The sequence below is a fragment of the Vombatus ursinus genome, unplaced genomic scaffold (genome assembly GCF_900497805.2).
Source record: "Vombatus ursinus unplaced genomic scaffold, bare-nosed wombat genome assembly UNPS02014785.1, whole genome shotgun sequence".
In the NCBI taxonomy this organism is placed as follows: domain Eukaryota; kingdom Metazoa; phylum Chordata; class Mammalia; order Diprotodontia; family Vombatidae; genus Vombatus; species Vombatus ursinus.
Window position 1 is genome coordinate 13,745,750 of NW_020954563.1, and position 27,429 is coordinate 13,773,178.

At 42.8% G+C, this 27,429-nt stretch overlaps 1 protein-coding gene across 1 annotated transcript in view; it reads left to right on the top strand.

Annotated features, from left to right (window-relative positions):
- The window catches only part of COL23A1 (collagen type XXIII alpha 1 chain), a 444,884-nt gene that overhangs the window by 306,990 nt on the left and 110,465 nt on the right, over positions 1 to 27,429 (top strand). Inside the window, exon 3 of the mRNA XM_027867027.1 lies at positions 22,888 to 22,932. Coding sequence (XP_027722828.1) covers positions 22,888 to 22,932 — 45 coding nt within the window. The remainder of the gene's footprint in view (positions 1 to 22,887; positions 22,933 to 27,429) is intronic.

Here is a 27,429-nt window from a genome sequence, read left to right on the forward strand (position 1 = left end):
AGGGAGAAGGAGGGAGGGAGGGAGAGGGAGGGAGAGACAGAGAGAGGGAGAGACAGAGAGAGGGAGGTAGGGAGAAGGAGGGAGGGAGGGAGGGAGAGAGAGGGAGAGTGAGGGGGGGAGAAGAGAGGGAGAGACAGAGAGAGGGAGAGAGAAGGAAAAAGAAAAAGGAAGGAAGGAAGCCCATACATTTATCTTTCAGAGTGTGTTTTCACCACCGTCAGCCAAACTGAGACAGGGTGAAACAGCAGGTTGAAAAGAACAGCTGGAGAAAAGTTCATAAGGTTTGTTTTTTTAAACTTTAAGTACAGTTGTGGCTTCGTTCCAGGCCCCCTTCTTGAATACTTCTGATAAAATATTGTACTCTTTCTCAGCAAGTCTTCACGGACAAACTGAGTGTTGCTGGCTGTCAGGGAAGAGCAGGGAATGACTGACCGTGGGAATGGCTGGCTGCCTCTAGGTCTTCAGGCTTCTCCAAAGAGTGGTCTTTGAGACTTCACACCCTGAAAGAGTATGGGTTAAAGCAAAAGCCTGGTGGACTAGATGACCTTGAGGGACCCTTTGAACTCCACATTCTGTGATTCTGATCTAAACAATAGACTAGTGAGTGGAAAGGCAAGGAGCTGTAGGGTGTGAGCCAGGAGGCTGGGATCCCGTCCTGAGTCTGTGGGACCTTCAAAGAAGCAGACATGGAAGGAGATTTCGTGGTCATCTGGTCCAACCCCTACCTGAGCAAGAACACCTTCGGCAGCCTCGCTGACAGCTAGACTTCCAGCTTCCCCATGAAGACGTACGTGCCCTGGCAGGGAGCCCCTGCTCCCCAAGGAAGCTCATTGCTTTGTCAGACCTCTCTCTATTAGGGAATTTTTTCCTTGTTGTTGTTCAGTAGTTTCAGTCATGTCCAACTCTTCGTGACCCCATTTGGGGCTTTCTTGGCAAAGATACTGGAATGGTTTGCCATTTCCTTCTCCAGCTCAATTTACAGATGAGGAAATTGAGGCAAATAGGGTTAAGTGACTTGTCCAGGGTCACACAGCCAGTACATGTCTGAAGCCAGATTAAGCTCATGAAGATGAATCTTCCTGATTCCAGTCTCAGTACTCTATCCACTGCACCACCTAACTGCCCATCCCTATTTTACAGATGAGGAAACTGAGGCAAACAGGTTAAGTGACTTGCCCAGGGTCACATAACTAGTACTAGTAAGTGTTTGAGGTCACATTTGAACTCAGGTCTTCCTGTTTCCAGGCCTGGAGCTCTATCCACTGTGCTATCCATTGTAACTTCTAACTGTTGTTCTAGTCCTGCCCTCTAGGCCCAAGCAGAACAAGCCCGTCTTCCTAACGTTTGAAGACTTCAGTCATGTTCCCCTTAAGCATTCTTTCCTCCAAACTAAACCTTCCCTTCTGTGTCTCCCCTCCTCCAAACCTAAAATTTCTAACAATGCTTATGGACTCGGTCTGCAGCTGTTTCTCCATGCTGGTTCCCATCCTCTGGGTATGCTCCAGTTTCTCAGAGCGTTCCCTAAAATGTGACACCCAGAGGGTAGCCACAGTAACCCAGATGTAGTCTGACTTGGCCAGTAGCCAGAGCCCACTTCTTTTTTCTGGATTTCATTTTCCTTCCCTATAAAATGATGGGGTTGAAGCAAATGATCTTAAGGTCACTTTCAGTCCTGCTGTTATTTTCTGTAATTCCATCTGCTCTAGATGCTCTGTCCCCTCATCTCCTCAAACACTTGTGCACAAACTCCTGCTTTGATGTAGCCATCATCTCCCCGTACAGATACTTCTTTCCCAGCGCAAATGATGATACCATGACGGCCTCTCACCCTGTAGGATTCTTGCCTGTTTCCTCCTCAGTCTTCCATAAAAGATCTCCAACATACTAAAGCCTTCCTCCTGTTCTTTTAGTATCTGCAGGGCACCTATTTAGCCCTCAGGTTGTCTGTGATCCTCACTGTCCATACATGAGTGACCCACCTCCTTTTTTTCTGGTCAGCCTGCCCTTCATCAGCCCAGTCACTCAATAAGCATTTATTGAGCACCTATTATGTGCCTGTTATTATTCTTAGTGCTGAGGATACAAAGAAAGCAAAAACCAGCCCTGCCCTCAAGGAGTTTACACTCTAATGGGAAAGGCAAAAACAAACAACTACGTACCTATAAGATATATACAGGCTGAATCGGAGACAATCTCAGAGGGAGTCTGTAGTGGGGAGGGGGGATAGGCTTTTACACCACTCTCCTGTACAAATCTCCATTGTCAGCCTGCTGTGACTTGATTATACCCACTGTAAATCTTTCCACTGTCCTTTGTTCTCTGTTTTTTGTATTTTGATACTTGGAAAAGCACAATGCTGTCTTATTTGCAGACATAGCATCACCAGGAAAAAATCGGGGCGTCGATGCTATGAAAGGCAGGATTATAATGAGGGCAAGGTGATTGGGAATCTGTCCCAGGCTCATGCAGTCTCTCACCATTATAGAAACAGCAAAACTTAGCACTTAGTTAGGAAGAATTATTCGTTTAAATGCAAAGCTGCCAGATGGTAGGCTGGAGTGAGCTCTTCCGCACCTGGTGGAGGTCTCCACTGCAGGAGCCTCATGCCAATATCTTGGCGTCTGTGTCTCCTCTTCCCTACAGAATGGTGTCCAGCACCCCCTCCTTGCTCCACCGAGCTGTTTGCCCTCAGCAGGATTTGTAGTAATTGCTCTGGGCACAAAAATGCATAATTATGGCTTCAGTCAAAGAGATGGGCCTTTGCATCAGGGAGCAGTTTGGGATCACTGAAAGCATAACTTCCCCAGATGTGATCTGGCTCAACCACCTGTGTATATACCTTACAAAGCTCCACAGAAGAAGTTGGCAAGCAGTATTATCTTATGAAACAGAGAAAAGCGGTTGAGGAGAAAATTAGCCTGCCGACAACTTGGCATGACTACCCCCGTGCTCCTTTATAGAGGTGGGAGATCCATAAGGGTGAAACGTTATGTAGAAAGTCATATTTTGGGGATATATTCATTGGTTTTGCTGAATTTGCTTTATCTTCCTCTTTTTTTAGGAAAAAGTTATTATGAGAAGGCCATGGGAGAAGAGGGAGAGGTATCATACGTTTAAAGTGATATAAAAAGATGTTAATAAAAATTTGTGGGGTTTTTTAAAAGGAATTTTTAAAAATAAATAGTGTGAGATCCAGTTAAGCCAGACCCTGACTTTAGGGGAAGCATAGTGGGGCCTGGACTTGAAATCAGAATACCAGGTTTTGATTCATACCTATCAGACTTACTAGTTATGTGTTATTATTGTAGTTCAGTTGTTTTTTCAGTTGTGTCCAACTCTTCATGAGCTCCTTTGGGGTTTTCTTGGCAGAGATACTGGAGTGGTTTGTCATTTCCTTCTCCAGTTCATTTTACATATGAGGAAACTGAGACCAACAGGGTTAAGTGGCTTGCCCAGGGTCACAAAGCTAGGAAGTGTCTGAGGCCGGATTTGAACTTGGGAAGACGATTCTCCCTGACTCCAGGCCTGGCCCTCTATCCACTGCTGTGTGACCACTGGCAAATCACTTCTCCTAGTTTAGCTTTGTTTCCTCATCTACATAGGTGGGTAACTTACAAAGTTGTTGTAAGACAACTACTACAGAATTCCTTCTAGCACTATTCCAAGATGAGTGAGAGAATGCCTAAATGAAATCAAAAGACAACAGACACAAATGGGGAACCAATCTGCTAAGATATTAGGGTGATCTGAACTTTTTTTAAGTAGGAAAAAACACTATATAAGAAGATCTTGAATTGAGGTGAAGAGTAGAAGTTGATAAATTTTTAGCAATTTGTCCAGCATAGAGAAAGACTTAAATATTGCCAGAGAAATTCTTGTTCCAGTAGGGCCACTACATAGCACAGTGGATAGAGTATTGAGTCTGGAGTCAGGAGAACCTGGCTTCAAATCTGTCCTCAGATACTTACTAACTGTGTGACCTTGTGCAAGTCACCTAATCCTGTTTTCCTCAGTTTCCTCATCTGTAAAATGGCAAACCACTCTAGTATCTTTGCCAAGGAAACCCCAAATGGGGTCACAAAGAGTCAGACACAACTGAACAACAACAAATTTTTGTTTCTGAGGCATAGCTCAGCCTCTGGGGTTCAGACCCAGCAACTTGTATCTAAACAGTTTTGTGAATAGACACCAGTTGCTGTGACCAAGGAGGTCTGGGGGCAGGGGGCAGGGAGAGGAGGGCCTGTTTTTCTGGTATCTCTGGAAGCCTGTGCCCAATACCTAGACATTCACAAAGTAAGTTCTGCCACAGGGTACCAGTGAAGCTCATGAAGGAAAGGACATTCTAAAACAATTTTGGAATTACCGATATTAGATGAACAAGAAATTATGACCTTCACGGTGACACTGCTCAAGTACAGATATGAGCGCAAAAGTCCGGATTTTCAGAGTTGGAAGGGAATTCAGCACCCATTCAGTCCTTCCCTTTCCTAGAATAGAATTCCCCTTTCAACGTCTGGGATAAGTGGTTGTCCAGTCTCTTCTTGAACAGCTGTAGTGAGGAGAAGCCGGCCTCCCGGGGGTGTCTGGTTCTATAGTTTGGCTAAGTCTGGTTGTTGGGAAGTTTTTCCTTTCCCCAAGCCTGAATTTGCCTCTTTCAAAACTACTCCCATTGCTCCTTGTTCTGCCCTTTGGGGCCAAGCAGAACAAATTCAATCCCTCTTCCATGTGATTGTTGTTATTCAGTCATTCTTGGTTGTATCTGACTCTTTGTGACCCCATTTGGCGTCTTCTTGGCAGAAATGCTGGAGTGGTTTGCCATTTCCTTCTCTACCTCACTTTACAGATGAGGAAACTGAGGCAAGCAGGTTAAATGACTTGCCTAGGGTCACACAGCAAGTGTCTGAGGCTGGATTTGAACTCAGGAAAATGAGTCTTCCTGACTCTAGACCGGGTGCTCTGTGCACTATGGCACCACCTACTGCCCTTCCACCTTAACCTTTGAAAAACTTGATAACTGATAACCTTTGAAAACTTCAAGATGCAGGAAATAACTGTTACATGTCATACAAGCAACAAAAGGAATCAATAAAGATTTTTTAATATGTAAAGACAGCTCTCATGTCCTGCCTTGAGTCTTTTCTGTATTGTTTTTAGCCAAAGATAATACTAATAAATGACTTTACATAGCACTTTAAAGTTTGCAAAACTCTTCAGATACATGAGCTCATCTGAAATTCTCCACAACCCTGAGATCATTTCTCAAGTTTAAGGGTAATTATTACAGTTTGGGCCCTAGGCAGAAGATAATGTGAGGAGTTGGGAGGGGCAGGATGCAGCTCCTGTCCTCTCTAGGGAAGGTTGAGGTACCTATTGGCAATTATAGTGAAACTATCATCTGAAACTTTAGAACCTGTTGGAGGGAGTCCTTTCCAAACTTTCCAGCCTCTCTGTTTTCATTAAATCTATCAATCAACCAACATTTTTTAAAGCACCCACTGTGTGCCAGACAGATGAAAACAGACTCAGTCTTTGTTAATGAAGACTCTGGATCCTGTGGAAACTCATCCACCATGGCTCTGAACCATGAGATCCTAGGAAGAACAATTAGGAATTTCTGTGCCTAGGACAAGTATCACAAACCACTCCTGAAGAAAGCCACACACAGTCTGCCTTCAGACTTTTGGGAAAGGAGGGGAGGGGGCCAGCAGGGCTCGGCAGAAGCAGAGTTTGCCCCAACACGCCCCCCCTCGGCCTCCCCCTAGTATGTGGTAGCTTCCTGTTGTTATTGATTATTCTTGCTAATTAGGTACTAGCACTGTTGTTTGTGTGCTACTAAAAACAACTGTAGGTGCAGACAATTTGCTCTAAATTCAGCGCCCTGGAGCAAAGCCTTGATGACCCAACCCAAGTCTCAGCTCTGATCCTGGGTGATTTTCTCTGCGTTCTTCTCTCTCCACATCCTGGCTTGTTTCCTCATTTCCTCTTCCATTTGTTCTTCTTCAAAGAAGGAAAGGATGTGACTGCAGTGTAGTGGAAAGAAAGGGCTGCAGATGGAGTAAAAAAAATCTGGATTCAAATCTTGGCTTGCCACATGACCCTGGACAAGTCATGTAACCTTTCAGTCTCAGTTTCCCCATCTGTAAAATGAAGGAGGTTAGATGAGATGATTTCTAAGATATCCTTCAGGTCTAAATCTATGATCTTAGAGATAAGGAAACTGAGGCTTTAGAAAGAGGAAAGGGCTTGCCCAAGGTCATGCAGTGAGTTCAGTAGTCTCACTATATCATACTTCCTCTGCCAACATCTGGACATACTTTCCATGTCAACAAAATTCCCGATTTGGTCAACTTCCCGTCCCCATCACCTGAAGTCAGAAATGTTGCCACATGGAGTTTTTGTTTGTTTTAGACAAGATCAGTACTTCTATTAGTAGAGAGGCAACATCCCCTATAAATGTAAATCTGCAATTTATAGTTTTGCAGAGTAGCCCAAAGCACTGAAGGTCCCTCTTCCTCCACTATGTGTCAGGGATAGAACTTGAACCCAGATCATCCTGACTCAGATTCACTATGTGCTGTGCCGCCTCTCACTTCCTTGAGTATTAGAAAGAAAGGGGAAAAAAAGTCTAACCCACAAAATTGACTATCACAAATTTGTTCAACCCACCAGCTAAATCAGGAAGACTCATCTTCCCAAGTTCAAATCTGGCCTCAGACACTTATCAACTGTGTAACCCTAGTTAAGTCACTTAACCCTGTTTGCCTCAGTTTCCTCACCTGTAAAATGAGTTGGAGAAGAAAATGGAAAATCACTCTGGTATCTTTGCCAAGAAAACCCCAAATGGTGCCACAAAGAGTTGGACATGACTGAAGAACAACAATAATATTAAATTAAGCAGCCAGATTTTGTTGGCTCTGAGTGGGGGAGCCTCGTCCCAGCTGTACCACTAACTCAATTTGTGATCTTAAGTAACTGACTCCCTGCTCTGAGCCTCAGTTTCCTCATCTGTGAAATGAGGGGTTTTAGTTAGATTGTAGCTAAGGTTCTTTTCAGCTCATGTATACAGACACACAGTATGTTCTGGCTAATATTTATTTGTAAAATTCTTCCTCATGTATCTCATTTTATCTTCATTTTATTCCCAAATGCCTTTGTGTGCAATAGCGCCCCCAAATATCCATTCTGAGAATCTATCTGGCTTAGGGTTCAGAAATACTTCCGGGGTGTTCATAAGCTCCCACCCACTAAATCTAATCAAGGTAGAATCTATCACATGAGTGAGAACAAAAGCAACTTAATTAAAAATAGAAAGCACCATGATATCAAGGAAGAGTCAAAAGACATATAAATACATGATATTAAGATACATAAAGATATAATACATAAATACATAATACATACATAAAGACAAAGCGATAAATACATGACACATACATACTACATAAAGACAAAAGACACATGAAGACGTGATATAAACACATACATAATACAAAAAGACAAAAGACATATAAATACATTAGGCATGAAGATAATAAGACATAAATACATGCATAATACATACAAAAGGCAAGTACATAAGACAGACATAAGACATATAAATATATACATAATACATAAAGACATAAGATATAAATACATGCATGATACGTACATAAAGACAAAAGACATATAAATACATAAAATTCAGCTGGTAATTGCCATTCTAAAGCTCCTTCTCTTAAGCTTCTGACTCCCAGCTCTCAGGACGTTAAACTTAGGTCCTCCTTCTCTGGGTAAGTGACTCTACTAGAGAGATTCTCTCTCACTCCGGACCATCAGAATGTAAGACTTAGCCATTAGATGAGGATTGCACCTCGATGTCAATATCAAAAGTGTCCCATATCATTAGTTAGGTGAGGATACCCTGGGCCCTGTAGCCATCTGTCCCTCACACAAGAACAAGGTATCAAAAACTACATGACTGGATCAGGTCCTTGGATCTATCCTTAACAGGAATGGAAAAGCATCCATAGTCACAAGACCATGATCAACTGGGATGTGACTCCTAAAATGCCCCTAACGTGGTAGCCATTCTTTTTTTCCCTTGGCTTTTTTTTTTAATCTTTCATCTTCTTACCTGAGCTTGCACCAGCCCATCTGCCTGATCTCATGAAGCAGAGCCTGCTAAAGTTGGTCTGGAAGCATCTACTCATGACTATTACTAGAAAACATAGTTCAGAGATTCAGTTATTACATGCATTACAGTATTAACCCCATTTCACAAATAGAGAAATGAACTACTTTTCTCTAGGTCACACTGATGGCCAGGTAGTTAGGACTAGATCCCAGGGCCACTAACTACACTAGGGGAGCTAGATGGCACAGTGGATAGAGTGGAGTCCGGAAAACCTGAGTTCAAATCTAACCTCAGACGCTTACTAGCTGTGTGACCCTGGGCAAGTCATTTAACCCTATTGACCTCAGTTTCCTCATCTGCAAAATGAGCTGGAGAAGGAAATGACAAACCACTCCAGCATCTTTGCCAAGAAAACTCCCAAAAAGGGGTCACAAAGAATCAGACATGACTGACAAATGACTAAACGACAACAGTTTAACAGTCACAGTACAACATAGTTTAGTTTAATTTTTTCCTATAAGTTAATTGTGCCTGCCCAGCCATGAACTCTTCAAGGACAATAACTATGTCTTACAGTTTTTTGCATCTAAGACCTTATAGTCCTAACTTGATGGCTATGTGGATACAGAGCCATAACTAGGGTGGAACAACTGGGGCTTTTTCCCAAGATACCAACATTCAGGGCTCACTTTTCTTCCCCACAACAGTCCTCCTGCCTGCTACCCCTGCATCTTATGGTTCTCTATAGCCTCCACAATGTATCAGCAAGAAGGACTGTCCCTCTCCTTCCCCCATCACCAACTTGCTGCCTCCTACTCCCCTGGACTTCCCTCTGGCAGGTGCCTAACATGACTATTCCTGATAGGGTAAAAGGAATACCTATCGTGACTGCATCTGACCAGAGTAGAATGTCCTTTTTTTTGTCCAGAAATAACCCTACTACTTCCTGTCCTCTACCTCCGGCCCAGGTGGGACTATGCCCATCCAGGGTGGACTGTCCTCACTGTTTCCCCTAAACTCAGCCAAACTTGCCCCAGGCACCAGAATTCATAGTTACAGCTCTGGGTGGATGCACTAATTATTGATACTGAATCACAGATCCTATCATAGCAAACATCCCATCTCCAGGACTGTGCCTCCCATGGAGGGTTCCAAGAAGCAGGTATGACTCTGCACACATCTTAGGCACCAGAGATGGAGAGTGCAGCACAGCATCCAGGGACTGGCACTTTGTATGGGTTTGAAGAGATGTGACTTAAGCTTATTTTGTAGTACAAAAAGCAGCCCTGTCTCCCAGGGCAAGAATAATGGTCATCTTTTTCAGCCTGATGTGAGTAGTAGGGTCATATCTGGATTTAAGTACATTCCTTTTCTTTGGCTTTGGATTTAATCCCTTTCTGGCTTCTTCTGCAGTTTAAAATCTGTATGTAGGAGGAAACTTTGGGAGTATTCTTGAAGATAAGCACCAGGGATTACAAATCTGTAATGCATTTACTGGTTATCATAGAGAAGTGATGTGGTTTGATGTGAGTTCCTATAATGAAGATTGATGTAACATTCATCCCAATTAAGCATGACCCTGCCTTGTCCTGTATGTCTGGGCCTATCCCTAGCTGGCCTGGGAGTCTTCTCTTTTCCCTGGGAGGTGGTAGTGAAAGGAGCAGGAAATACACTCTTACAAGCAACCATTCACATTCAAACTGACCAGTCCTGTCTCTGAAGGAGGGTTGGCCATGACCTAAGACCTAGCCTTTCTTCCCCCAACCCCACCAGGGATCTCAGCAGTTCTCAGAACTTTCTCTGGAACCATGGCAGAGAACTCCCCAGGATTCTCCTCTTCTTGAAGCTAGGCCAACTAGGTGGCACATTAGGTAGAGTGCTGAGGCTGGGGAGTCAGGAAGATCTGAGTTCAGGTCCAACCTCAGTCACTTACTAGCTGTGTGACTCTAGGTAAGTTGTTTAACCCTGTCTGCCTTATCTTCTTCACTGTATAATGGGAAACTAGGTAAAACCTATCTCCCAGGGTTATTGTGAGGATCAAATGAGATAATATTTGTAAAGTACTGTAGCACAGTGCCTGCCTGACACACAGTAGGTGCTTAATAAATGCTTAAATAAATTTTTGCTAATAGAGGCAGCCACATTTTAGCCATTTGGTAAAAATGCCGAGGTTCCATTATGGGAAGCATCTGCCTTTTCCCTAGTGCTATTCATCAGTGTTTCCCAACCACTAGGGTGACTTGTGATTCACCCAAGAGAATAGGGAAAGGATCAGAAGATATAATCAAGGATACAACAATTGCTAACCTTGTGGTACAAGCACAGTTTGCCTAGTTATTTGGTGTTCTCTGTGCCCAAGATGTCAGGCACAGAGCTACCAAGCACAGTGCAAAAAAAAAAAAATGTTTCCCAGGGACTCACAACACAAAAGAACACAAAGACAAAAATGGGAAAGCTACCCAAGTAAATGACAAAGCCTTACCTGCCTCTTGTGGTCTCCATCCTGCCTTCACATGCAGCATGAGAGCCACAACATATGGGCCAGGTTAGAAACACAACTCTAAAAGTCCAGATTAATTAACAATAGTAGTAGATCAGAATAATGAAATGTAAAAATGAGAAATATTTATAATATGAACACCAAAAGACAACAGAAAGATTAAACTGTACTTATGGCAGCTTTAATAGTGCCTAAAGGTGATTTCAATCCTCAGGTACTCTTGTAATAGTATTTTCCATATTTTAGCAAGTTATCACTAATCACCTAATTATTCAAATTTCTATAGAGGTTTATGGTTACAAAGCACATAAAGGGCCTTTTTTTTTTATTTGATCTATACAGCATCCCTCTGAAGTAGTAGGTGTTGGCCTTACATAATATCCCCATTTTATAGATAGAAAAATCGAGGCCTAAAGAGGTAAAATGATTCACCCAAAGGTTTGAGCCCAAAGACTCAAGGCTACACCTTCCTTCTCAACTCAGGTTTCTTCTCAATGTACCACTTTCTACTCAGTATATTTGATTAACAAAAACATCCTGTTTCCCAGGATCAGACATCTAGTTTGGTCATAAACAGCCCACTCTGGGTCTTTTTTTATCCTCTAAAGCTTATAGCTTCTCAGTGTTTTCAGAACTTTTGGAAACATTCCCTTTAAATGTCCCCCATCTCCAAGAAAATGCTTAAGGAAGGCTGGAGGGCAATTACTCTTTCTTCCTTATCCTCCATAGGATTCAGTCAAGCCTATTCTCTCTCAAAGAAAAAAAAAGCATTTACTTGTCTTGTATCAGTTATTAAGTGCCTACTATGTGTTATATAGGACAACTAGGTGGTGCAGTGGATAGAGGGCCAGGCCTGGAGTCAGGAAGACTCATCTTCCTAAATTCAAATATGGCCTAAGACACTTAGTAGCTATGTGACCCTGGGTAAGTCACTTAACCCTGTTTGCCTCAGTTTCTTCATCAGTAAAAATGAGCTGGAGAAGGAAATGGCAAACCACTTCAGTATCTTTGCCAAGAAAATCTGAAATGGGGCCATGAAGAGTCAGACATAACTTAAAATGACTGAACAACAAAAATGTGCTACATATTGTTCTGGGTACTGAGGACAACTAAAGATGAAAGATTGTACAGTCCCTACCCTCAAAGAGCTTTTAATCTAATAGGGGCAGCTAGGTGGTGCAGTGGATAGAGCACCAGCCCTGAAGTCAGGAGGACCTGAGTTCAAATCCGGCCTCAGACCAAACACTTGACACTTACTAGCTGTGTGACCCTGGGCAAGTCACTTAACCCCAATTGCCTTAAAAAAAATTTAAATAAAAAAAATAAAATAATCTAGTAGGAGTAGGGCCAGGGAGGAAGATAAGATATGTACACAAAAACATGTACTACAATTTAAGGTGTTATAGGGAAAAGTGAAAGATCCCAACAAAATGGTCTCAGAAAAACTTGGGAAGAAGAAATCATTGTGGAGGATATTAGGGAAAGCTTCTGAGGAGGAGATGGCATCTGAGCATGCCAACCTGGCATAGTGTCACAGTGAATAGAGTGCTGGATTTAAGAGTCAAGATATTCTGTGTTTGAATCCTGCCTCTTACATCAAACTAACCATGTGACCATAGACACCTCACCTCTCTTTTGGTTCTGAATTTCTTCATCTGTACAATGGGGGTAATAATGTCTGCAGTGTCTTCCTCGGCATCTCAGGGTTGTAAGCCTCCAATGAGATCGCTTAGGTAAAGGTAATACTATAGCTTAGTCTGAAAAAGTTGAAGGTAAAGCACTAAGAAAAATGTTAACGATCAGAGGTGTCAAACAGCTGAGTGTGACCTGAACCAAATTGAAATAAAATTGGAAACATTTAACAAAATAAATAAAGATATAATACAACATAGATAATGTTAATTTGTGGTTTTCTAAGTCTTGATGCAACCTGCAAGAATGAGTTTCACTGCTCTAGACTTTTCCATTGGAGGTTAAACAGTGGAAAAACCAAGTTATACAACTACGGTAGGCTTATATGGTTAGTCCAGATAAATAAGATATTTTTTTTACTCTCCTTGTGAATCCCAACTCTGCCCCTTGCTCCCAGTATGACCTTGGATAAATCATTTAACCTCTCAAATCCTCAGCACCCTCTGCTTTGCAATGAAGGAGTTGGGCCACATGACCTCTGTGGTTTCTTCCAGCTATAAAGCTATGACCCTCCTTCCCCTTCTTTGTCCCTGTGTTTGATCAGGGCAGCCAGTCTTCCAGAGCATCCCCAGGTGCATCCCCAGGAGGGAAAGAACCTCACCAGAATGCGTGATGGGGGGAAATGGGTCACCGAGGACCTGCCTTTCACAATTGCCTTTTGACTGGTAGCCTGGAAAAGGCCACGTCCCATGGAGAGGCTAAAGCCCAGATGTGTCCCGTCTGGTCTCTGGGTGATGCCTTGGGCTACATGACTAGCTCCTTCACAAAATCAGGGCCAGATGTCATGCTGATTAGGTCAGAGCCAAGGAACCACTGGAATAGAGGTCTCAATGTTTTCTGGGGCCCTGTAAAATGAATAAAGGCAAATAGGTCAGAAAAAAATTTCTTATGGATCAGCTTTTGGGCCACCCAGATATACCACAATTTCTGAGAAAAACTCAGCCCCTAGCTCCTGGTACAATTTTGGGCAAATTGTTATCCCTCCCTGGACTTCTGAGTCAGTTCAATATGGTGGTTAGAGTGCGTGGCTTGGACTCCGGAAGACCTAATTTCAAATCCTGCATCTGATACTTATTAGCTGTTTAACCCTGAAAAATTCACTCTCAGTTCAGTTTCTCCATCTGTAAAATGGCCATAATAATAACAGCTATCCACAGACTTGTTGTGAGGATCAAATGAGAGAGATAATATATGTAAAGAGTTTTGCAAACCTTGTAGTACTATATAAATGTTACTATCATTATTAATTATTATTATTAATATTAAATAATATATACTAATATTTAATGGTATGTAGTTATTCTTACTGCAGGGCAGCTAGGTGGTACAGTAGAGTGCAGGGCCTGGAGTCAGAAAGATTTATATTCCTGAATTCAAACCTGACCTCAGACACTTACTAGTGGTGTGACCCTGGGCAAGTCACTGAACCCTGTTTGCCTCAGTTTTCTCATCTGTAAAATGAACTGGAGAAGAAAATGGCAAACCACTCCAGTATCTTTCCCTTAGAAAACCCCAAATGGGGTCATGAGAAGTCAGATATGAATGAAAAATGACTGAACAACAACAAAAAGTCATTCTTATTAGTATTAAATAATCATTGATTATAGCTAACATTTACATGGTGCTTTAAGGGTTGCAAAGCACTTTACCTATGTTATCCATATCGTTTGATCCTCACAAGAACCCTCAGAGATAGGTGTTATTATTATTCCCATTTTATAAATGAAGAAAGTGAAGTGGAGAGAGGATAAGTAACTTGCCCAGGGTCACACAGCTAATAAGTGTCTGAGGTGGGACTTGAACTTAGGTCTTCCTGACGCCTGTTCCAGGTCTAACACTCTAGCCACTGAATCACCCAGCTGCCTTATTATTATTATTATTATTATTATTACTCAGGTTTCCCTCCTGTGAAATGAGCAGGTTGGTTGGACTAAACAAACTATCTTTAAGGCTTTATCTAAGTCTGTGGTTTCACAGAATCCACCAGTGATGTGTCCCACAGAAGTAATTCACAGTTAATATATCCTTCATGTTGAAGCAGCCATTTCATCACCTGGCATGAGGCCCAGCAGCTCTTAGGTCTTGATAAACACTGTTGACTGATTTGTAATAAAGTGGAGAAAGTGTGCTGAGCTCCCTCCTGCCCCTGCCCTCAGACTGGCCCAGCCAGCAGAGTCTAAACGATATGCTTCTCTCTGTCTCTCTCTGTCTTCCTCCCTCTTTCCCTCTCTGTCTCTGACTCTCTGTCTCACTCTTCCTTTCTAGGGCTGAACTTTCCAAAAGTGTCCTGACAGGGATTCATTATCACCAGGATTATTTATTAACCCCCTCCTCCCCACCCATGCATGGCCCAATGTTAGATATCAGGAGATGGGGGGTTTGTTGCTTAAACAGAGAGTAATAGTCTCTGGCTGGGCTAGATGAAAGAGATCATCCCCAGGGATTTTTAACCTAGAATCCATGAATTTTTAAAAAAAATTTATTTTGATTTTTTTGGGGGATGGGGATGGGTAAGAAGGGAAGAACAACTGATTAGCCTATATTTAGAGAAGTATATTTGGGGATAATCTTGAGAAGACAGGGCACAATTTTTTCTTTTGTTTTAAATAGTAAGTGGCCCATAGTTTCATCTAAAACCATCACCAGCACTGGTAGGTTTATTTATTCCTCAATCTGTACCGTCTGTATCATAAACATTGTTATTCCAAACCCACTTCCAAAATACATAATATCCCATATGACACTCTCTTCATCCATGTATTTCATATGCTCTGAGTCATTATAATTGACTTCCTTTTTAATCCTCTGAATTTTATTTTATTCATTTTAAAATATTCTTCTGAGAAGGGGTCTCTAGACTTTATCAGATTGCCAGAGGGGTCCATGACACCAGAAAAATTAGGAACGTCTGGTCTTTCCTGAGCCCCAAACTTTCCTGAGCCCCAAACCCCCATCATGTCCATCAAGTGGTTATCCAGTCTTCCTTCATTCATTTATTAGGCACCTACTCTGTCAGGCACTGTCCAGCTCCATCACTTTACAGATGAATGATTTTACATGTGTATATATAAATACACCATATACATATTTGTGTCTAATGGTAGCCATCTCTAGGGTGGGGGAGGAAGAAAAAAAGAAATTTACATGATAACTTTATTATATATTTAAAGGTAATAGCAAATTGTATATAATAGATTTGCAGTTTCATGTGTAATAATCTTTTTATTATACTATATTATGGAATGCTTATTTTATTCCACAAATTAAAAATTAAATTTAAAAAAAATTTTTAAAGAATTATCTGAGACCCAGAGAAGGGAAGGGACCTGTCCAAGGTCATACAGCATATCTATTAGAGTAGAAGGCTTAGGACTAGACCCCAGATAAACCTCTTAATCTCCTTCCACTCTGTAGTCTTTTCATGGGAAAAACACAGAACAGGGATTCATGAAAGCCTGGTTGGATTTGGATTTCAGAAGTACCAGCTTGGTCCCAGACTTGAGATAATTACACAGAGGGGGAACTTACTGAACTCCTGCACAGTACGGTTTAGTAGTGGACCATTCTCCCCCGGAAGGGTGAGCTTAGTAGCATGATCAGCTAAAGCCTACCTTTCCAGCAGCTCTACATTTCAATAAAACTGGCCTTATTGTTTCTCCTGTCTCCTATCTCTGCACTGGCTTGTCCCCCACGTCTGAAATGTGCTTGCCCTCTTCTCATCAGTCCCACTTGGAAATTCTTCTTTTCCTTCAAGATTCAGCTCAAGCTCCACCTCCTCTAAGTGACCTTTCCTGATCTCTCCAGATGCTAGTGACTTCCCCCAAATGACTTTGTAAATATTTTGTATTTACAGTTGTCCCTTCCACATCACGACTTTTCTCATTGCAGTTTCACTATATCACGGGTCAGCATGCGAAATTAAATGGGAATTTGGGGGGATTTTTGCAGAAGCCGCAGATACACGAAGGCCAGCAGACCACACAGAAAAAGTTTAGAAACTCGGAAATGCAGAAAATATACGTATAGTATTGTATAATATCAACACATTTTATCTTTTAATACCATAATGATTCATACTTCGTCTCTGGTATGAAAAGAGGGTCAAAAAATTTTATGCAGATTTTCCAAATCTCGGGATGCCCTGCCCCTAACTCTCCCCTCCCCCATCCCACAATGTGTAAGGGATAACTATATTTAGTTACTTGCATCAGTTGGTCAGCTAAGTGGCACACTGTTCTGGAGCCAGGAAGACCTGAGTTCCAGTATGGCCTCAGACACTTATTAGTACTAGCTCTGTGACCCTGGGCAAATCACTTAACCCTGTTTGCCTCAGTTTCCTCATCTGTAAAATGAACTGGAGAAGGAAATGGCAAACCACTCCAGTATCTTTGCCAAGAAAACCCCAAATGGGGTCATGAAGAGTTGGATACGACTGAAAACAACTGAACAACATCAATCAGCAAGCATTCATTAACCATTTACTATGTGTTTAATAAATGTAACAGGGACTGTGCAAAGTGCTGGAACTACAAAAACAAAAGTGAAACAGTACCTGTCCCAAAGAAACTTACATTCTAAAGGAGACCGCATATAGATATGTATGTAATATATTAAAAATTAATACAAGATAGTTTTAGGCTGGAGTATGTAGCCAGCTTGGGGGACAAAGGTCAAGAAAGGCTTCTTGTAGAAAGGGACACTTGAGCTGAGCTTTGAAGGAAGTGAGGCGTTCCCGAAGGTGGCGATGAAAAGGGAGTGCACTGCAGGCTTGGGGGACAGCCAGTGCAAAGGCACGGAGAAGGGAAGCATCAGAGTGTCTGTATACAGAACTGAAGTAGGTCAGTGTGGTTAGATCCCAGAATACAAGGGGAGGAGTAATGTGTTAGACATCTGGCTGGGAAGAGATTTAAATGTCCGACAAAGGTGTTCATATTTAATCCTAAAGGCAATAGGGAGACACCGTTGTTTACTGAACAAGAGGGTGAATGACTGCACCAGAACTTTAGGAAAATCATCACTTTAGCAGCTAAGTCGACAAGGAAAGACTTGAGACAGGATTACCAAGGAAGAGGTTATTGCAGTAATCCAATGGAGAGGTAAGGAGGGTCCAAACTAGGATGGCGGCTGTATAAACAGAAGGAAGAGGACAAATATGGGACATGGTATGGCCAAAGAAATAAGATTTGTCAACCGACCAGATGGGAGGGTGAGTGACAATGACATTGAGGTTGCCAGCTGTGGTGACCAGGAGGATGGTGCTGCTGTTAACAATCATAGGAAAGTATGGAAGAGAAGGGTAGGTGTGCGTGGAAAGATAATGAGTTCTGTTTGGGGGTGCTGTGTTTGAGATGCCTTTGGGCCATCCACTTGGAAATGTGGCTTACTCTGATAGAACATAAGCTCCTTGAGGTAGGAATCATTTCATTTATGGCATTGTATCCCCAGTACCTAGCACAGTGCATAGTACGTAGTAGGCACATAATAAATGCTTATTGATTGATTGAGGGTAGAAATCAGTCCCCCACGCACTGACCCAGTGCATCAGAGGAAGAGAGCTAGGGGATGGAGGGTGCATGCTATCTGCTACCCTGGCCTCTGGCTGCCTCACTCAGCTGTCACCAACAGGAGAGGGTGGCTTTTGCTCAGTCAAAGACTTGAAGCCACAAATTCCAAGTGAGCAGCTTGGCTTTTGGCTACTTCCTGGGCCTCTAGTCTGTTCAGAAATGGGAACCAAGACCTTTTCTGCACAATTTAAGCTCCACTTTCCCCAGCCCCGTCCTGGAGGGCTCATCCTATGACCACTGCTCCAGCAGACACTAAGAAAAGCAATATGCATCTTTAAAAATGCACCCAGAGAAGAGAATCAATAGAATGCTGGACTTGGCATCCAAAAGACCTGGGTTCAAATCTTAATCCCACCTCAAGGTATTTTGCTATCTGTGAATAGGAAATATCTCTAAATATTACAGATAGGAAATATCTGTAGAAGAGGTAAATCATGAAATCTCTCTGAGCCTCAGTTACCCCATCTGGAAGATGGGAATGATAATAACACCTCCCTGGCAATATCTTCGTAAGGATTAAATGTATATAATATCTAAAGGACTTTGCCAAATTTAAAACAGATCAATTCAAATGCAAGTTATTGCTTTTATAAGCAGACCATCAAGACAGAGCGTCTTAGAATTATTTGAAGCCTTGCAAAACCACCATGGAAACAGCCAGGAATGGATTCTCTTGGCCTTGCCAAGAAGCACTGCTGCTTAGTGGTGCCCATGGGGAGGAAGAACCCTCCTCAGCATTGACCCAGGCTTTGTCTTAGGTTGAGAAAAACTTGGTCATCTCCCTGGTGCATCTCTGCAGGCCCTGTTCAGACTGCCTTGACTATATCTTGTCTAGGGGAGGCGTAAGGGGGGAAGGGGAGCTTGGGGGTCTGTTTTAGGTTTTAGAGGGAACCCCTTCTCCCCAGCACAGACATGTGGCTCCGAGTTGCCATCAGGCAGTCTTTTCCTAGGTAAATATGTGCCACCAAAGGAGAATAGGCCTAACAAATCCATTAGTTCAGCCACCTCCCGGAAGAAGGATTTTTTCCATCTGGATTGAGTTAAAAGGTCAGTAGCAGCCCCGCTCAAGGGGCCACTCACTGCGCCATCTGAGCTAGCAACTTTGATGCTGAGGCCCATTCTCCTTCCTCAGGTTCACCAGCTTCTCTTCCCTGTGTTTCAGACGTATCAATTAGAGGAGAAGCAGAAGGGCTAAGCCGAAACCTCTGGGACACGTTTCCTGGGTGGAGAACAAAGGGTGGGGAGTTTTGTGCCTGGTTGTCCTTATGGTTGAAAGTTAGGGGTCTCATTCACTACAAGAAAAACACCCAGTCTGTGCTCACATCCCATTACTGTCCTCACCTCCTGTCTGACTCTGAAAACTAATGATTAGAAACTAACCACGACTAGTCAGCAAGGGTGTATTTCCACTTCAATCCAACAAGCACTTATTAAATCCCCACTATGTGTCAGATACTATGCTAGGCCCTGGGGACACAAAGACAAAAATAAAAGTCCCTGCCCCCAAGGAGCTTACATTTTATTAGCCCTGGTATAATGAAAGAGCCCTAAACTAGGAACCTGATGACCTGAATTCAAGTTCTGGTTCTAACACCTCCTAGCTGTATAAATATGAGTCACTTTATTCCTCCTAGCCTCAGTTTGCCTATCTGTAAAATGGGGATAATAACATACTACCTCGCTTGTAGGATTGTTGGAAGCAAAGTTCTTTATAAACTATAAAGCACTATGAGAGGCATTATGGTGTAGTGGAAAGAGATCTGGCCTCTAAGTAAGAAAGACCTAGGTTCAGATCCTGCCTCTGATATGAATTAATTGGGACAGCTAGGTGTCGCCACAATGCACAGAGCGCTGGACCTGGAATCAGGAGGACCCAAATTCATATCCAGCCTCAGACAAGCTCTAGCTATGCGACCCTGGGCAAGTCACTTAACCTTGTTGGCCTTGGTTTCCTCAGCTATAAAATGACCTGGAGAAGAAAATGGCAAACCACTCCAGCATCTTTGTCAAGAAGACCACAAATGGGGTCAGGAAGAGTCGGATATGACTGAAAACAACTGAATAACAACAACAAAAGTCTCTTAACCTTTCAATGTCCTTAGAAGATTCTATAACTACAAGTTACAGAACACTTTGTAGGTATAGAGCTGGGAAAGACCTCAAAAATCATCTAGTACAGTGCCCTCATTTTGTAACTGAGGAAACTGAGGCCCAGGAAATTGCCCAGGGTCATATAGGTAGTAAGCATAAGAATCAGGATTTGAACACAGATCTTTTGACTCCAGATCTAATGTTCTTTTCACTGTATTAGTCGCCAATTTGGATTGGTAGAGGAAATTTGCTTACTAAGCATTCTCTATATCTATGAAATCACAAGTCCCCACCTCCTACCCTCCCACCCCCCATACACAAAAGCACTATAGAAATATGAGTTATCATTGCCCTGGCAGTAAGATTTATCAGCCACTTAGCCAGGTTGACAAAAACCTATTGTACAGCTAATGCAGTAGAATACTGGGCCGATATTCAAAAAATCCTGAGTTCAGATCCAGCCTAAGATACTTACTAGTTGTGTGCCCCTGGATGAGTCATCTAACCCCAGTCTGCTTCAGCTCCTCCTCAGTAAAAATGGAGGTAATAATAGCATCTATCTCCCAGGTTATTGTGAGGATCAAATGAGACAATACTTAAAATGCACTTTGTAAACCTCACGGGGCTTTATAAATGCTTTGTTGTTCCGTTGTTTCAATTGTGTCTGATGCTTCCTGACCCCATTTGGGATTTTCTTGGCAAAGATACTGGGATGGTTTGCCATTTCCTTCTCCAGCTCATTTTACAGAGGAGGAAACTGAGGCAGACAGGGTTAAGTGACTTGCCAGGGTCACACAGCTGGTAAGTGTCTGAGGCCAGATTTGAACTCAGGAAGAGAAAGGAGTCTTCCTGACTCCAGGCTTGGCGCTCTGTGCACTGCGCCAACTAGATGCCCTTTGTAAACCTCCTAGGGCTATGTAAAATGCTAGTTGCTATTATTATTATTGTTTTTTGTTATTGTTGTTAAGCCACTACTATTTGCCAGATGCTGGGAATATAACAAATCAATCAGTAAACATTTATTAAGTACCTACTATGTGCCAGGCACTGTGCTAAGCACTGGGGATACAAAGAGAGACAAAAGACAACCCCTGCCCTCAAGGAGTTTGTGTTCTGCTGGTTACTGACAGGCCTTCCTTTGTAACTAGTGGAAGTTTCCTCATCCCAAACAGCCCCTTAAATATAGGGGAACATGGCACAACTTCCATACAGAATTCAAGAATGGAACAAAGGAATTCCATGTCCTGTAGGATCCCAGAAAAGAGGGCACGATGCAGTAATGGGATCCGGGCTGCCAGGGCAGGATGCATCTTTGAAAATGTATGGATTCTGGAATTAGGGACCTGGGTTTGAATCCTGACTCTGCTTGTTACTTCCTGGGTAAGGCGGAGTAAACACTGCTCCTCTTTTGGCTTCATATATTTTCTTCCTCTATAAAATGATAGCAAGAGAATAGATGATCTAAAAAAGGGAAAAGGACCCACATGCACAAAAATATTTATAGCAGCTCTTTTGTGGTAGCAAAGAATTGGAAATTGAGGGGATGCCCATCAATTGGGAAATGGCTGAACAAGTTGTGGTATATGATTATCATGGAATATTTTTGTGCTATAAGAAATGACGAGCAGGTAGATTTCAGAAAAACCTGGAAAGACTTACATGAACTGATGCAAAGTGAAATGAGAAGAACCAAGAGAACATTGTATATAATAACAGCAACATTGTGTGATGAACAACTATGATAGACTTAGCTTTTCTCAGTAATACCATGATCCAAGACAATTCCAAAGGACTCATGATGGAAAATGCTGTCCACACCCAGAGAAAGAACTGATGGGTTCTGAATGTAGATCAAAGAATATTATTTTCACTTTCTTGATTTTGTGTGTGTGTCTTTTCCTTTGATCTATTTCTTCTTTCACAACATGACCAATATGGAAATATGTTTTACATGATTGCACATAAATAACCTATATTGAATTGCTTACTGTTTTAGGAAGAGTAAAGGGTAGGAAAGGAGGGATAAAAATTTGGAACTCAAAATTTTGTAAAAATGAATGTTTAAAATTGTCTCTACATATAATTGGGAAAAAAATACCATTTGAAAAAAAAAGAGAGAGAGAGAGACCAGATGATCTTTAAGGTCCCTGGCAGTTCCAAATCCTAAGAGCCTTCATTTCCTTATATGATGCCACCGAACCCAATCTTAGGAAACTTTCCCCAGGGAAACATGTTTTAAAAAGAAAAATGAGTCCATGTCCATATCTGTCTTCTTCATAAGAGTGGCCCTTCTGGGTGTCTCTGGGGAGTATTACATTTTTTGCCTTATGATTTTATCAGTGGAGGGAACACCCCAGGATGAAATTCTTTTCCCAATACAGACCAACAGCTGCCTTGCAATTTATAGTCTTAGAGAATTTCCTAACTCCCCCCTACCAAGCAGTCAAATGTCTTTGTCTGGGGTCACTTAGTCAGGATGTGTTAGAGTCAGGACTTGAACCCAGGTCTTCTGACTCTGAAAGCCGGTCTCTATCCATTACACCTCAATTCCTCCCTATATCTAGAAAGTTTGGGGTTTGACTTTGGGGGTGACAGAGAAGGGGGATTGGAGCTAAGGGTTCTATAACATAACTACAGCCAAAAGGGTGTGAACAAGAGGGAAAATTTTCCTGGGGATGACAGTGAGCTAGAAAAGGGGCATTTTTCTCCTTTACCTTTCCCCCATCACCCAGAGGGAGACCAGTCCTTTCGGCTGCTGGGAAGATCTGGCCCAGAAGCACTTTCCCAGCTGGTTTGCCAGGAAGAAGCTTAAGCCAGAGGGAAGATGGGGTGGGGGAGGGAGGGCAGGTCAAGGCTGGTCCACGTCTGGGCCCACTGACTTTGGTTCATGACTAAACAGTCCTTCTTGTCTATCATTCTCACAGGACCCCCAGGGAGGCGTGGAAAACCTGGAAGAAGAGGAGATACTGGTAAGCCTCTTTTTCTGTTCCTGAAATTCCTCCCACCCCAATCCCGGGAGGGAAACCACAGTAAACACCAGAGTCAGATAGTAAAACCAGACTATCCGAAAAGGCTGGAATCCTTATCGGAGGCACTTAGCTCCCACTCCCAGGCCCAGAGAGTAATCTTGAGAGGGCTGGGGCCATCACAGACTGTGGGGGCGATGCTCACACTGAACCCTGGAAAGCCTTCCCTCTGGGCCTCTTCCGCAGCTCTGGCCTTTTCCCATCCACTTACTGGCTCAAATCCTTATTTCTTTTCTTATTGTTGTTGGAGTTTTGTTTGTTTTGTTTTCATCTTCCAAGAAGAAACCCATATAACAATTTAGCATGGTAGAAAGAGCACTGAAATTGGAGCCTGATGCCCTGAGTCCAAATCTTGGCTTTACCACTCACAAGCTGTGTGACCTTGGACAAGTCATTTTCCTTGTGTCTTTTCTTCGATCACTTTCCATTTCCATTGTATATGTCATGTGTGTAAGTAGTTGTTTGCTTGTTGTTTGCCCATTAGAAAGTAAGAATGCTGTCCTTGAGAGCAGGGACCATGTTGTGTCTTTCTTTCCTTCCCCAGCGTTCAGCATAGTGCTTGAGATATATAATATTAATAAATATTTGTTGACTGACTGACTGACTTCATCTCTCTAAACCTCAGTTTTCCCATCTGTAGCATAGGGATGGGTGAGTGGACTCTATGGTCCCTTCCAGCTCCAAATCCTTTGAGAGGACTCTAGCGACAATGTCTCTCAGACCATACAAAAGAATGTGAGTTTATCACATCAGGGAGCTTTAGCCTCAATTTCAGAAAAAGCTGTCTTTAAGGTCAGCAGGTCTGAGGTGGTGGTGGTAAGTGATCACGGTGTCTGCCCCACAAGAAATCCCACCTCCCACCTGAGTCTCTCCAAACTGAGTGGGGATGGCATTAGGCTTTACCCTGAGGCACAAGTCCCACAAGGTTACTCTCTAGCTCCAGAAATTCTGATGACTCTAGGAAAAAGTATAGATTCCTCAGCTTGGGACAGCTCGAAAGTTAGGGAGCTTTTCCTCATAGCAAGGCAAAATTTGCCTCTTGGTCACTTGTAGCATCACAGAATCACACAATTTGAGAAAAAGAAGAGATCTCAGTGGCCATCTAACCCACATGAACATCCCTGTTCTCTCCCTGCCCTATTCCTGGTTCTGCTCTCTGGGACCTAACAGAATAGATCTGCCCCCGTCTCATCCTGGGCCATCTCTATTTGTGCTGATTATCTGCCCACTGGACTCAGGTGACTCTGGAGGAGAAAATGAGGCTGGTGGCTTTGCACAGCCCTCCCTCACTTAAAGCCAATTCATTTCCATGTCATGGCTTCACCACCCTAATGTCATGGTCTTCTTCAAGAATGAAGGATAAGCAACAACAATGACAGAATAGATCTAACCTCTCTTCCATATGATAATTCTCAAAATATTTGATGATAACTGACATACTCCCCCCTCCCCAACTCAGCCAATTCTTCTTCAGACTAATCCTCCCCAATTCCTTAACCTAATGCTCACATTACATGAACTCAAGCCCCTTCCCCATCCAGGCTGTCCTTTTGAGTGCTTCCCAGCTTACCCATGTCCTATCTAAAGTGTAATGCCCAGAATTGCACACTGTTTTTCAGGTGTAGTCCAACCAGGGCTGGGTATGGCAGGATGGTCACCTCCTTATTCCTGGATTCTGAATGCAGCTCCGGATTAACATTAACTTTTTATCAACTATGTCCCACTGTTGAGTCATATTGAACTTGCAGTCCACTAATACCCCCAGATCTTTTTCAGACATGCTGCTCTCTAACCCTCCTTATGTGTTCTTAGGCTGTGTTAACAGAATATCACACTTAGAACATGGGAGATAGGTCAGTCCCACTGTGCTCTACCCTGGGCAGACCACTCTTGGAGTACTGTGTTAACTTTTGGGCACCATATGTGAGGAAACAGTGACAACCTGGAGACAGTCTAGGGGATTTATGACTAGGAAGGTAAGAAAATTAGAGAATTTGTCCCCATCATGATCATCTGCGAGAATTGGAGATATTTAGCTTGGCGGGGGGAGAGAGGGGCGAGATTTAATAGGAAATTGGTAGCAGTCTTCAAGCATTTGAAAGGCTGTGTTGGGTAAAAGGGATGAGGCTCATTCTTCTAGGGTTTTCAAGGCAGAGCTAGGAGCAGATTTGACCACCTATAAGAAGCTACTACTTCCTGACAATTAGTCCTATTCTTCAGGAAGTCTTCTAGCAGGGTCTAAATGACATCTAATTGGGGAGTGTTGTGAAGGAGATTCTGATTCAGGTATGGGTTATAAATGAGGGGGATGGACTAAATGATTCCTGAAGTTTCATCCAACTCAGAGATTTTATGATTCAGTTCAACAATCACTTACCAAATACTTAAGAAATTTCCATATATTTATTTTTAATACATATGATTTATATTTACATGTGAACATATTGTTTCCCCTGAGAGATATCCAATAGGCAATTGGAGAGGTGAGAATGGAGGTCAGGATACAGGTTAGGGCTAGACAAACAGATCTGAGAATCATCTACATAGAGATAATAATTGAATCAATGGGAGCTGGTGCGATCATCAAGTGAAATAATATAGAAAGAGAAGAGGAGAGAAGAAAGCCCAGGACAAAGGCTTGGGAGATGTTCATTGTTAGCTAAGATTCAGCAAAAGAGACTGTCAGACAGGGAGGAGGAAAACCAGGAGGAGCCAATGTCACAAAAATCTAGAGAGAAGAGAGCATGGAGAAGAGGGTGGTCAGCAGTGCCACAGGCTAAAGTTAAAGCGAGAAGGATGAAGACTGAGAAAAATCCATTAGATTTGTCAATTAAGAGACTGTAGTAACTTTAGAGAAAGTAATTTTCATTGAATGGTGAGATCAGAAGCCAGACTATTGAGAGTTAAGAGAAATGGAGGTGCCAGTTGTAGACAGCCTTCTCAAGGAGCTTATCCACAAAATAAGAATATGTAAAGACAGGTAGTAGAGTTGGATGGATGGATCAAGTGAGAATTTTTTAAGGATGGGGGAGATAGGGACATATTTGTAGGCAGCAGGGAAACAACCAGTAAACAGGGAGGTATCAAAGATAAGAGAGAATGGGAATGATAGAGGTAACAACTTGCTAGAAAAGATGGAAAGGAATGGAATCAGGAGTATATGTAGAGAGGTTTGCCTTGGCAGAGAGGAGGACCTTTTCATGGGAGACAAAGTTAAAGGAAGATAGTGGGGATAGATATCTGGGTGATGTAAGATGAGGAGGAGGCCAGAAGAGAAAGCTCTCAGTGAATGGCCTAATTTTTTTCAGTGAAATATGAAGCATAGTCTTCAGCTGAGGTAGAAGGAGGGGGGAGAGAGCCATGGGAATATTTGAGGAGGCATTAAAAGTTATGGAAAAGCAACTGTGGTGTATGAGAGAGTGAAGCATTTAAGAGAACATAAAAGAATTGCCTAGCAGCAGTGAGGGCCCAGTTGAAGTTATGGAACATAAATTTGTAGTGTCCCCAGTCAAGCCAATTGCCATGGATGCCATTTGTGGATCAAGCTGCATGACTGACTACTACTAGGTGACTCTGCTGGGTCCACGCCATGAGCAACTCACCAGTGACTAGAGTAACTCATCACGCCTATTCAGGTGAACAACAGGTCCTTTAGGGTTGTATCCATCTTGGCATCACAGAACCTCAGGGTTGGGAGGAGCCTTCAAGAGCATCAAGTCCCACCCACCTAAGGAAGAGTCCCTTCTACATTACCCCCAACAAGTGGCCACCCAGCCTCTGCTAGTCCCTCGTAGGGATGAGAAGCCCACTATAACCTAGAACAGCCCACTTCACTTGGGGAGAGCTCTGATCATTAGGTTTTTCCTTATGGAGAGCCAAAAACCCGCTTATCTGCAGCTTTGAAATGTTGCTTCTCATTCTGCCCTCAAGCATAAAGCACAAATCTAATCTGTCTTCATGGCAGCCCCTCCAGTTTTTGAAGAGAGGGATCCTGTCCTGAACCTGACCCCCATCCGTACCCAAGTCTTTTCTTCTCTAAGTTAAACATCCCCATTTCCTTTACCAAATCAAAAACAAACTTCCTTCCGCATATGGCTATGTTTGCACAGATACTGATGTATTGGTTTAAGGGTATCACCACACTCCACCCAGGTCCCTGTTCCTACCCAGGCCCATGCAGATGAATGCAGTTTTGTTTAGCTGGTGTGATAGTGGAAGCCTGAGAGACCTGTGTCCATAGCTTCCCAGAGGCCAGATATGAAACTCTCTTTGTGCCAGCAAGCAAAGCACTGGCCTGAACCCTGGGAAGGGAACTTTCTCCTGGAAAATGTGTATATGGGGTTCTAGGCAGGGGAGAAGAAGGTTGATGCATTTCAGAAGTAGCAAGGTGGTGCAATGGATAGAGTACTCTACTTTCAGAAAGACTTGAGTCCAAATCCA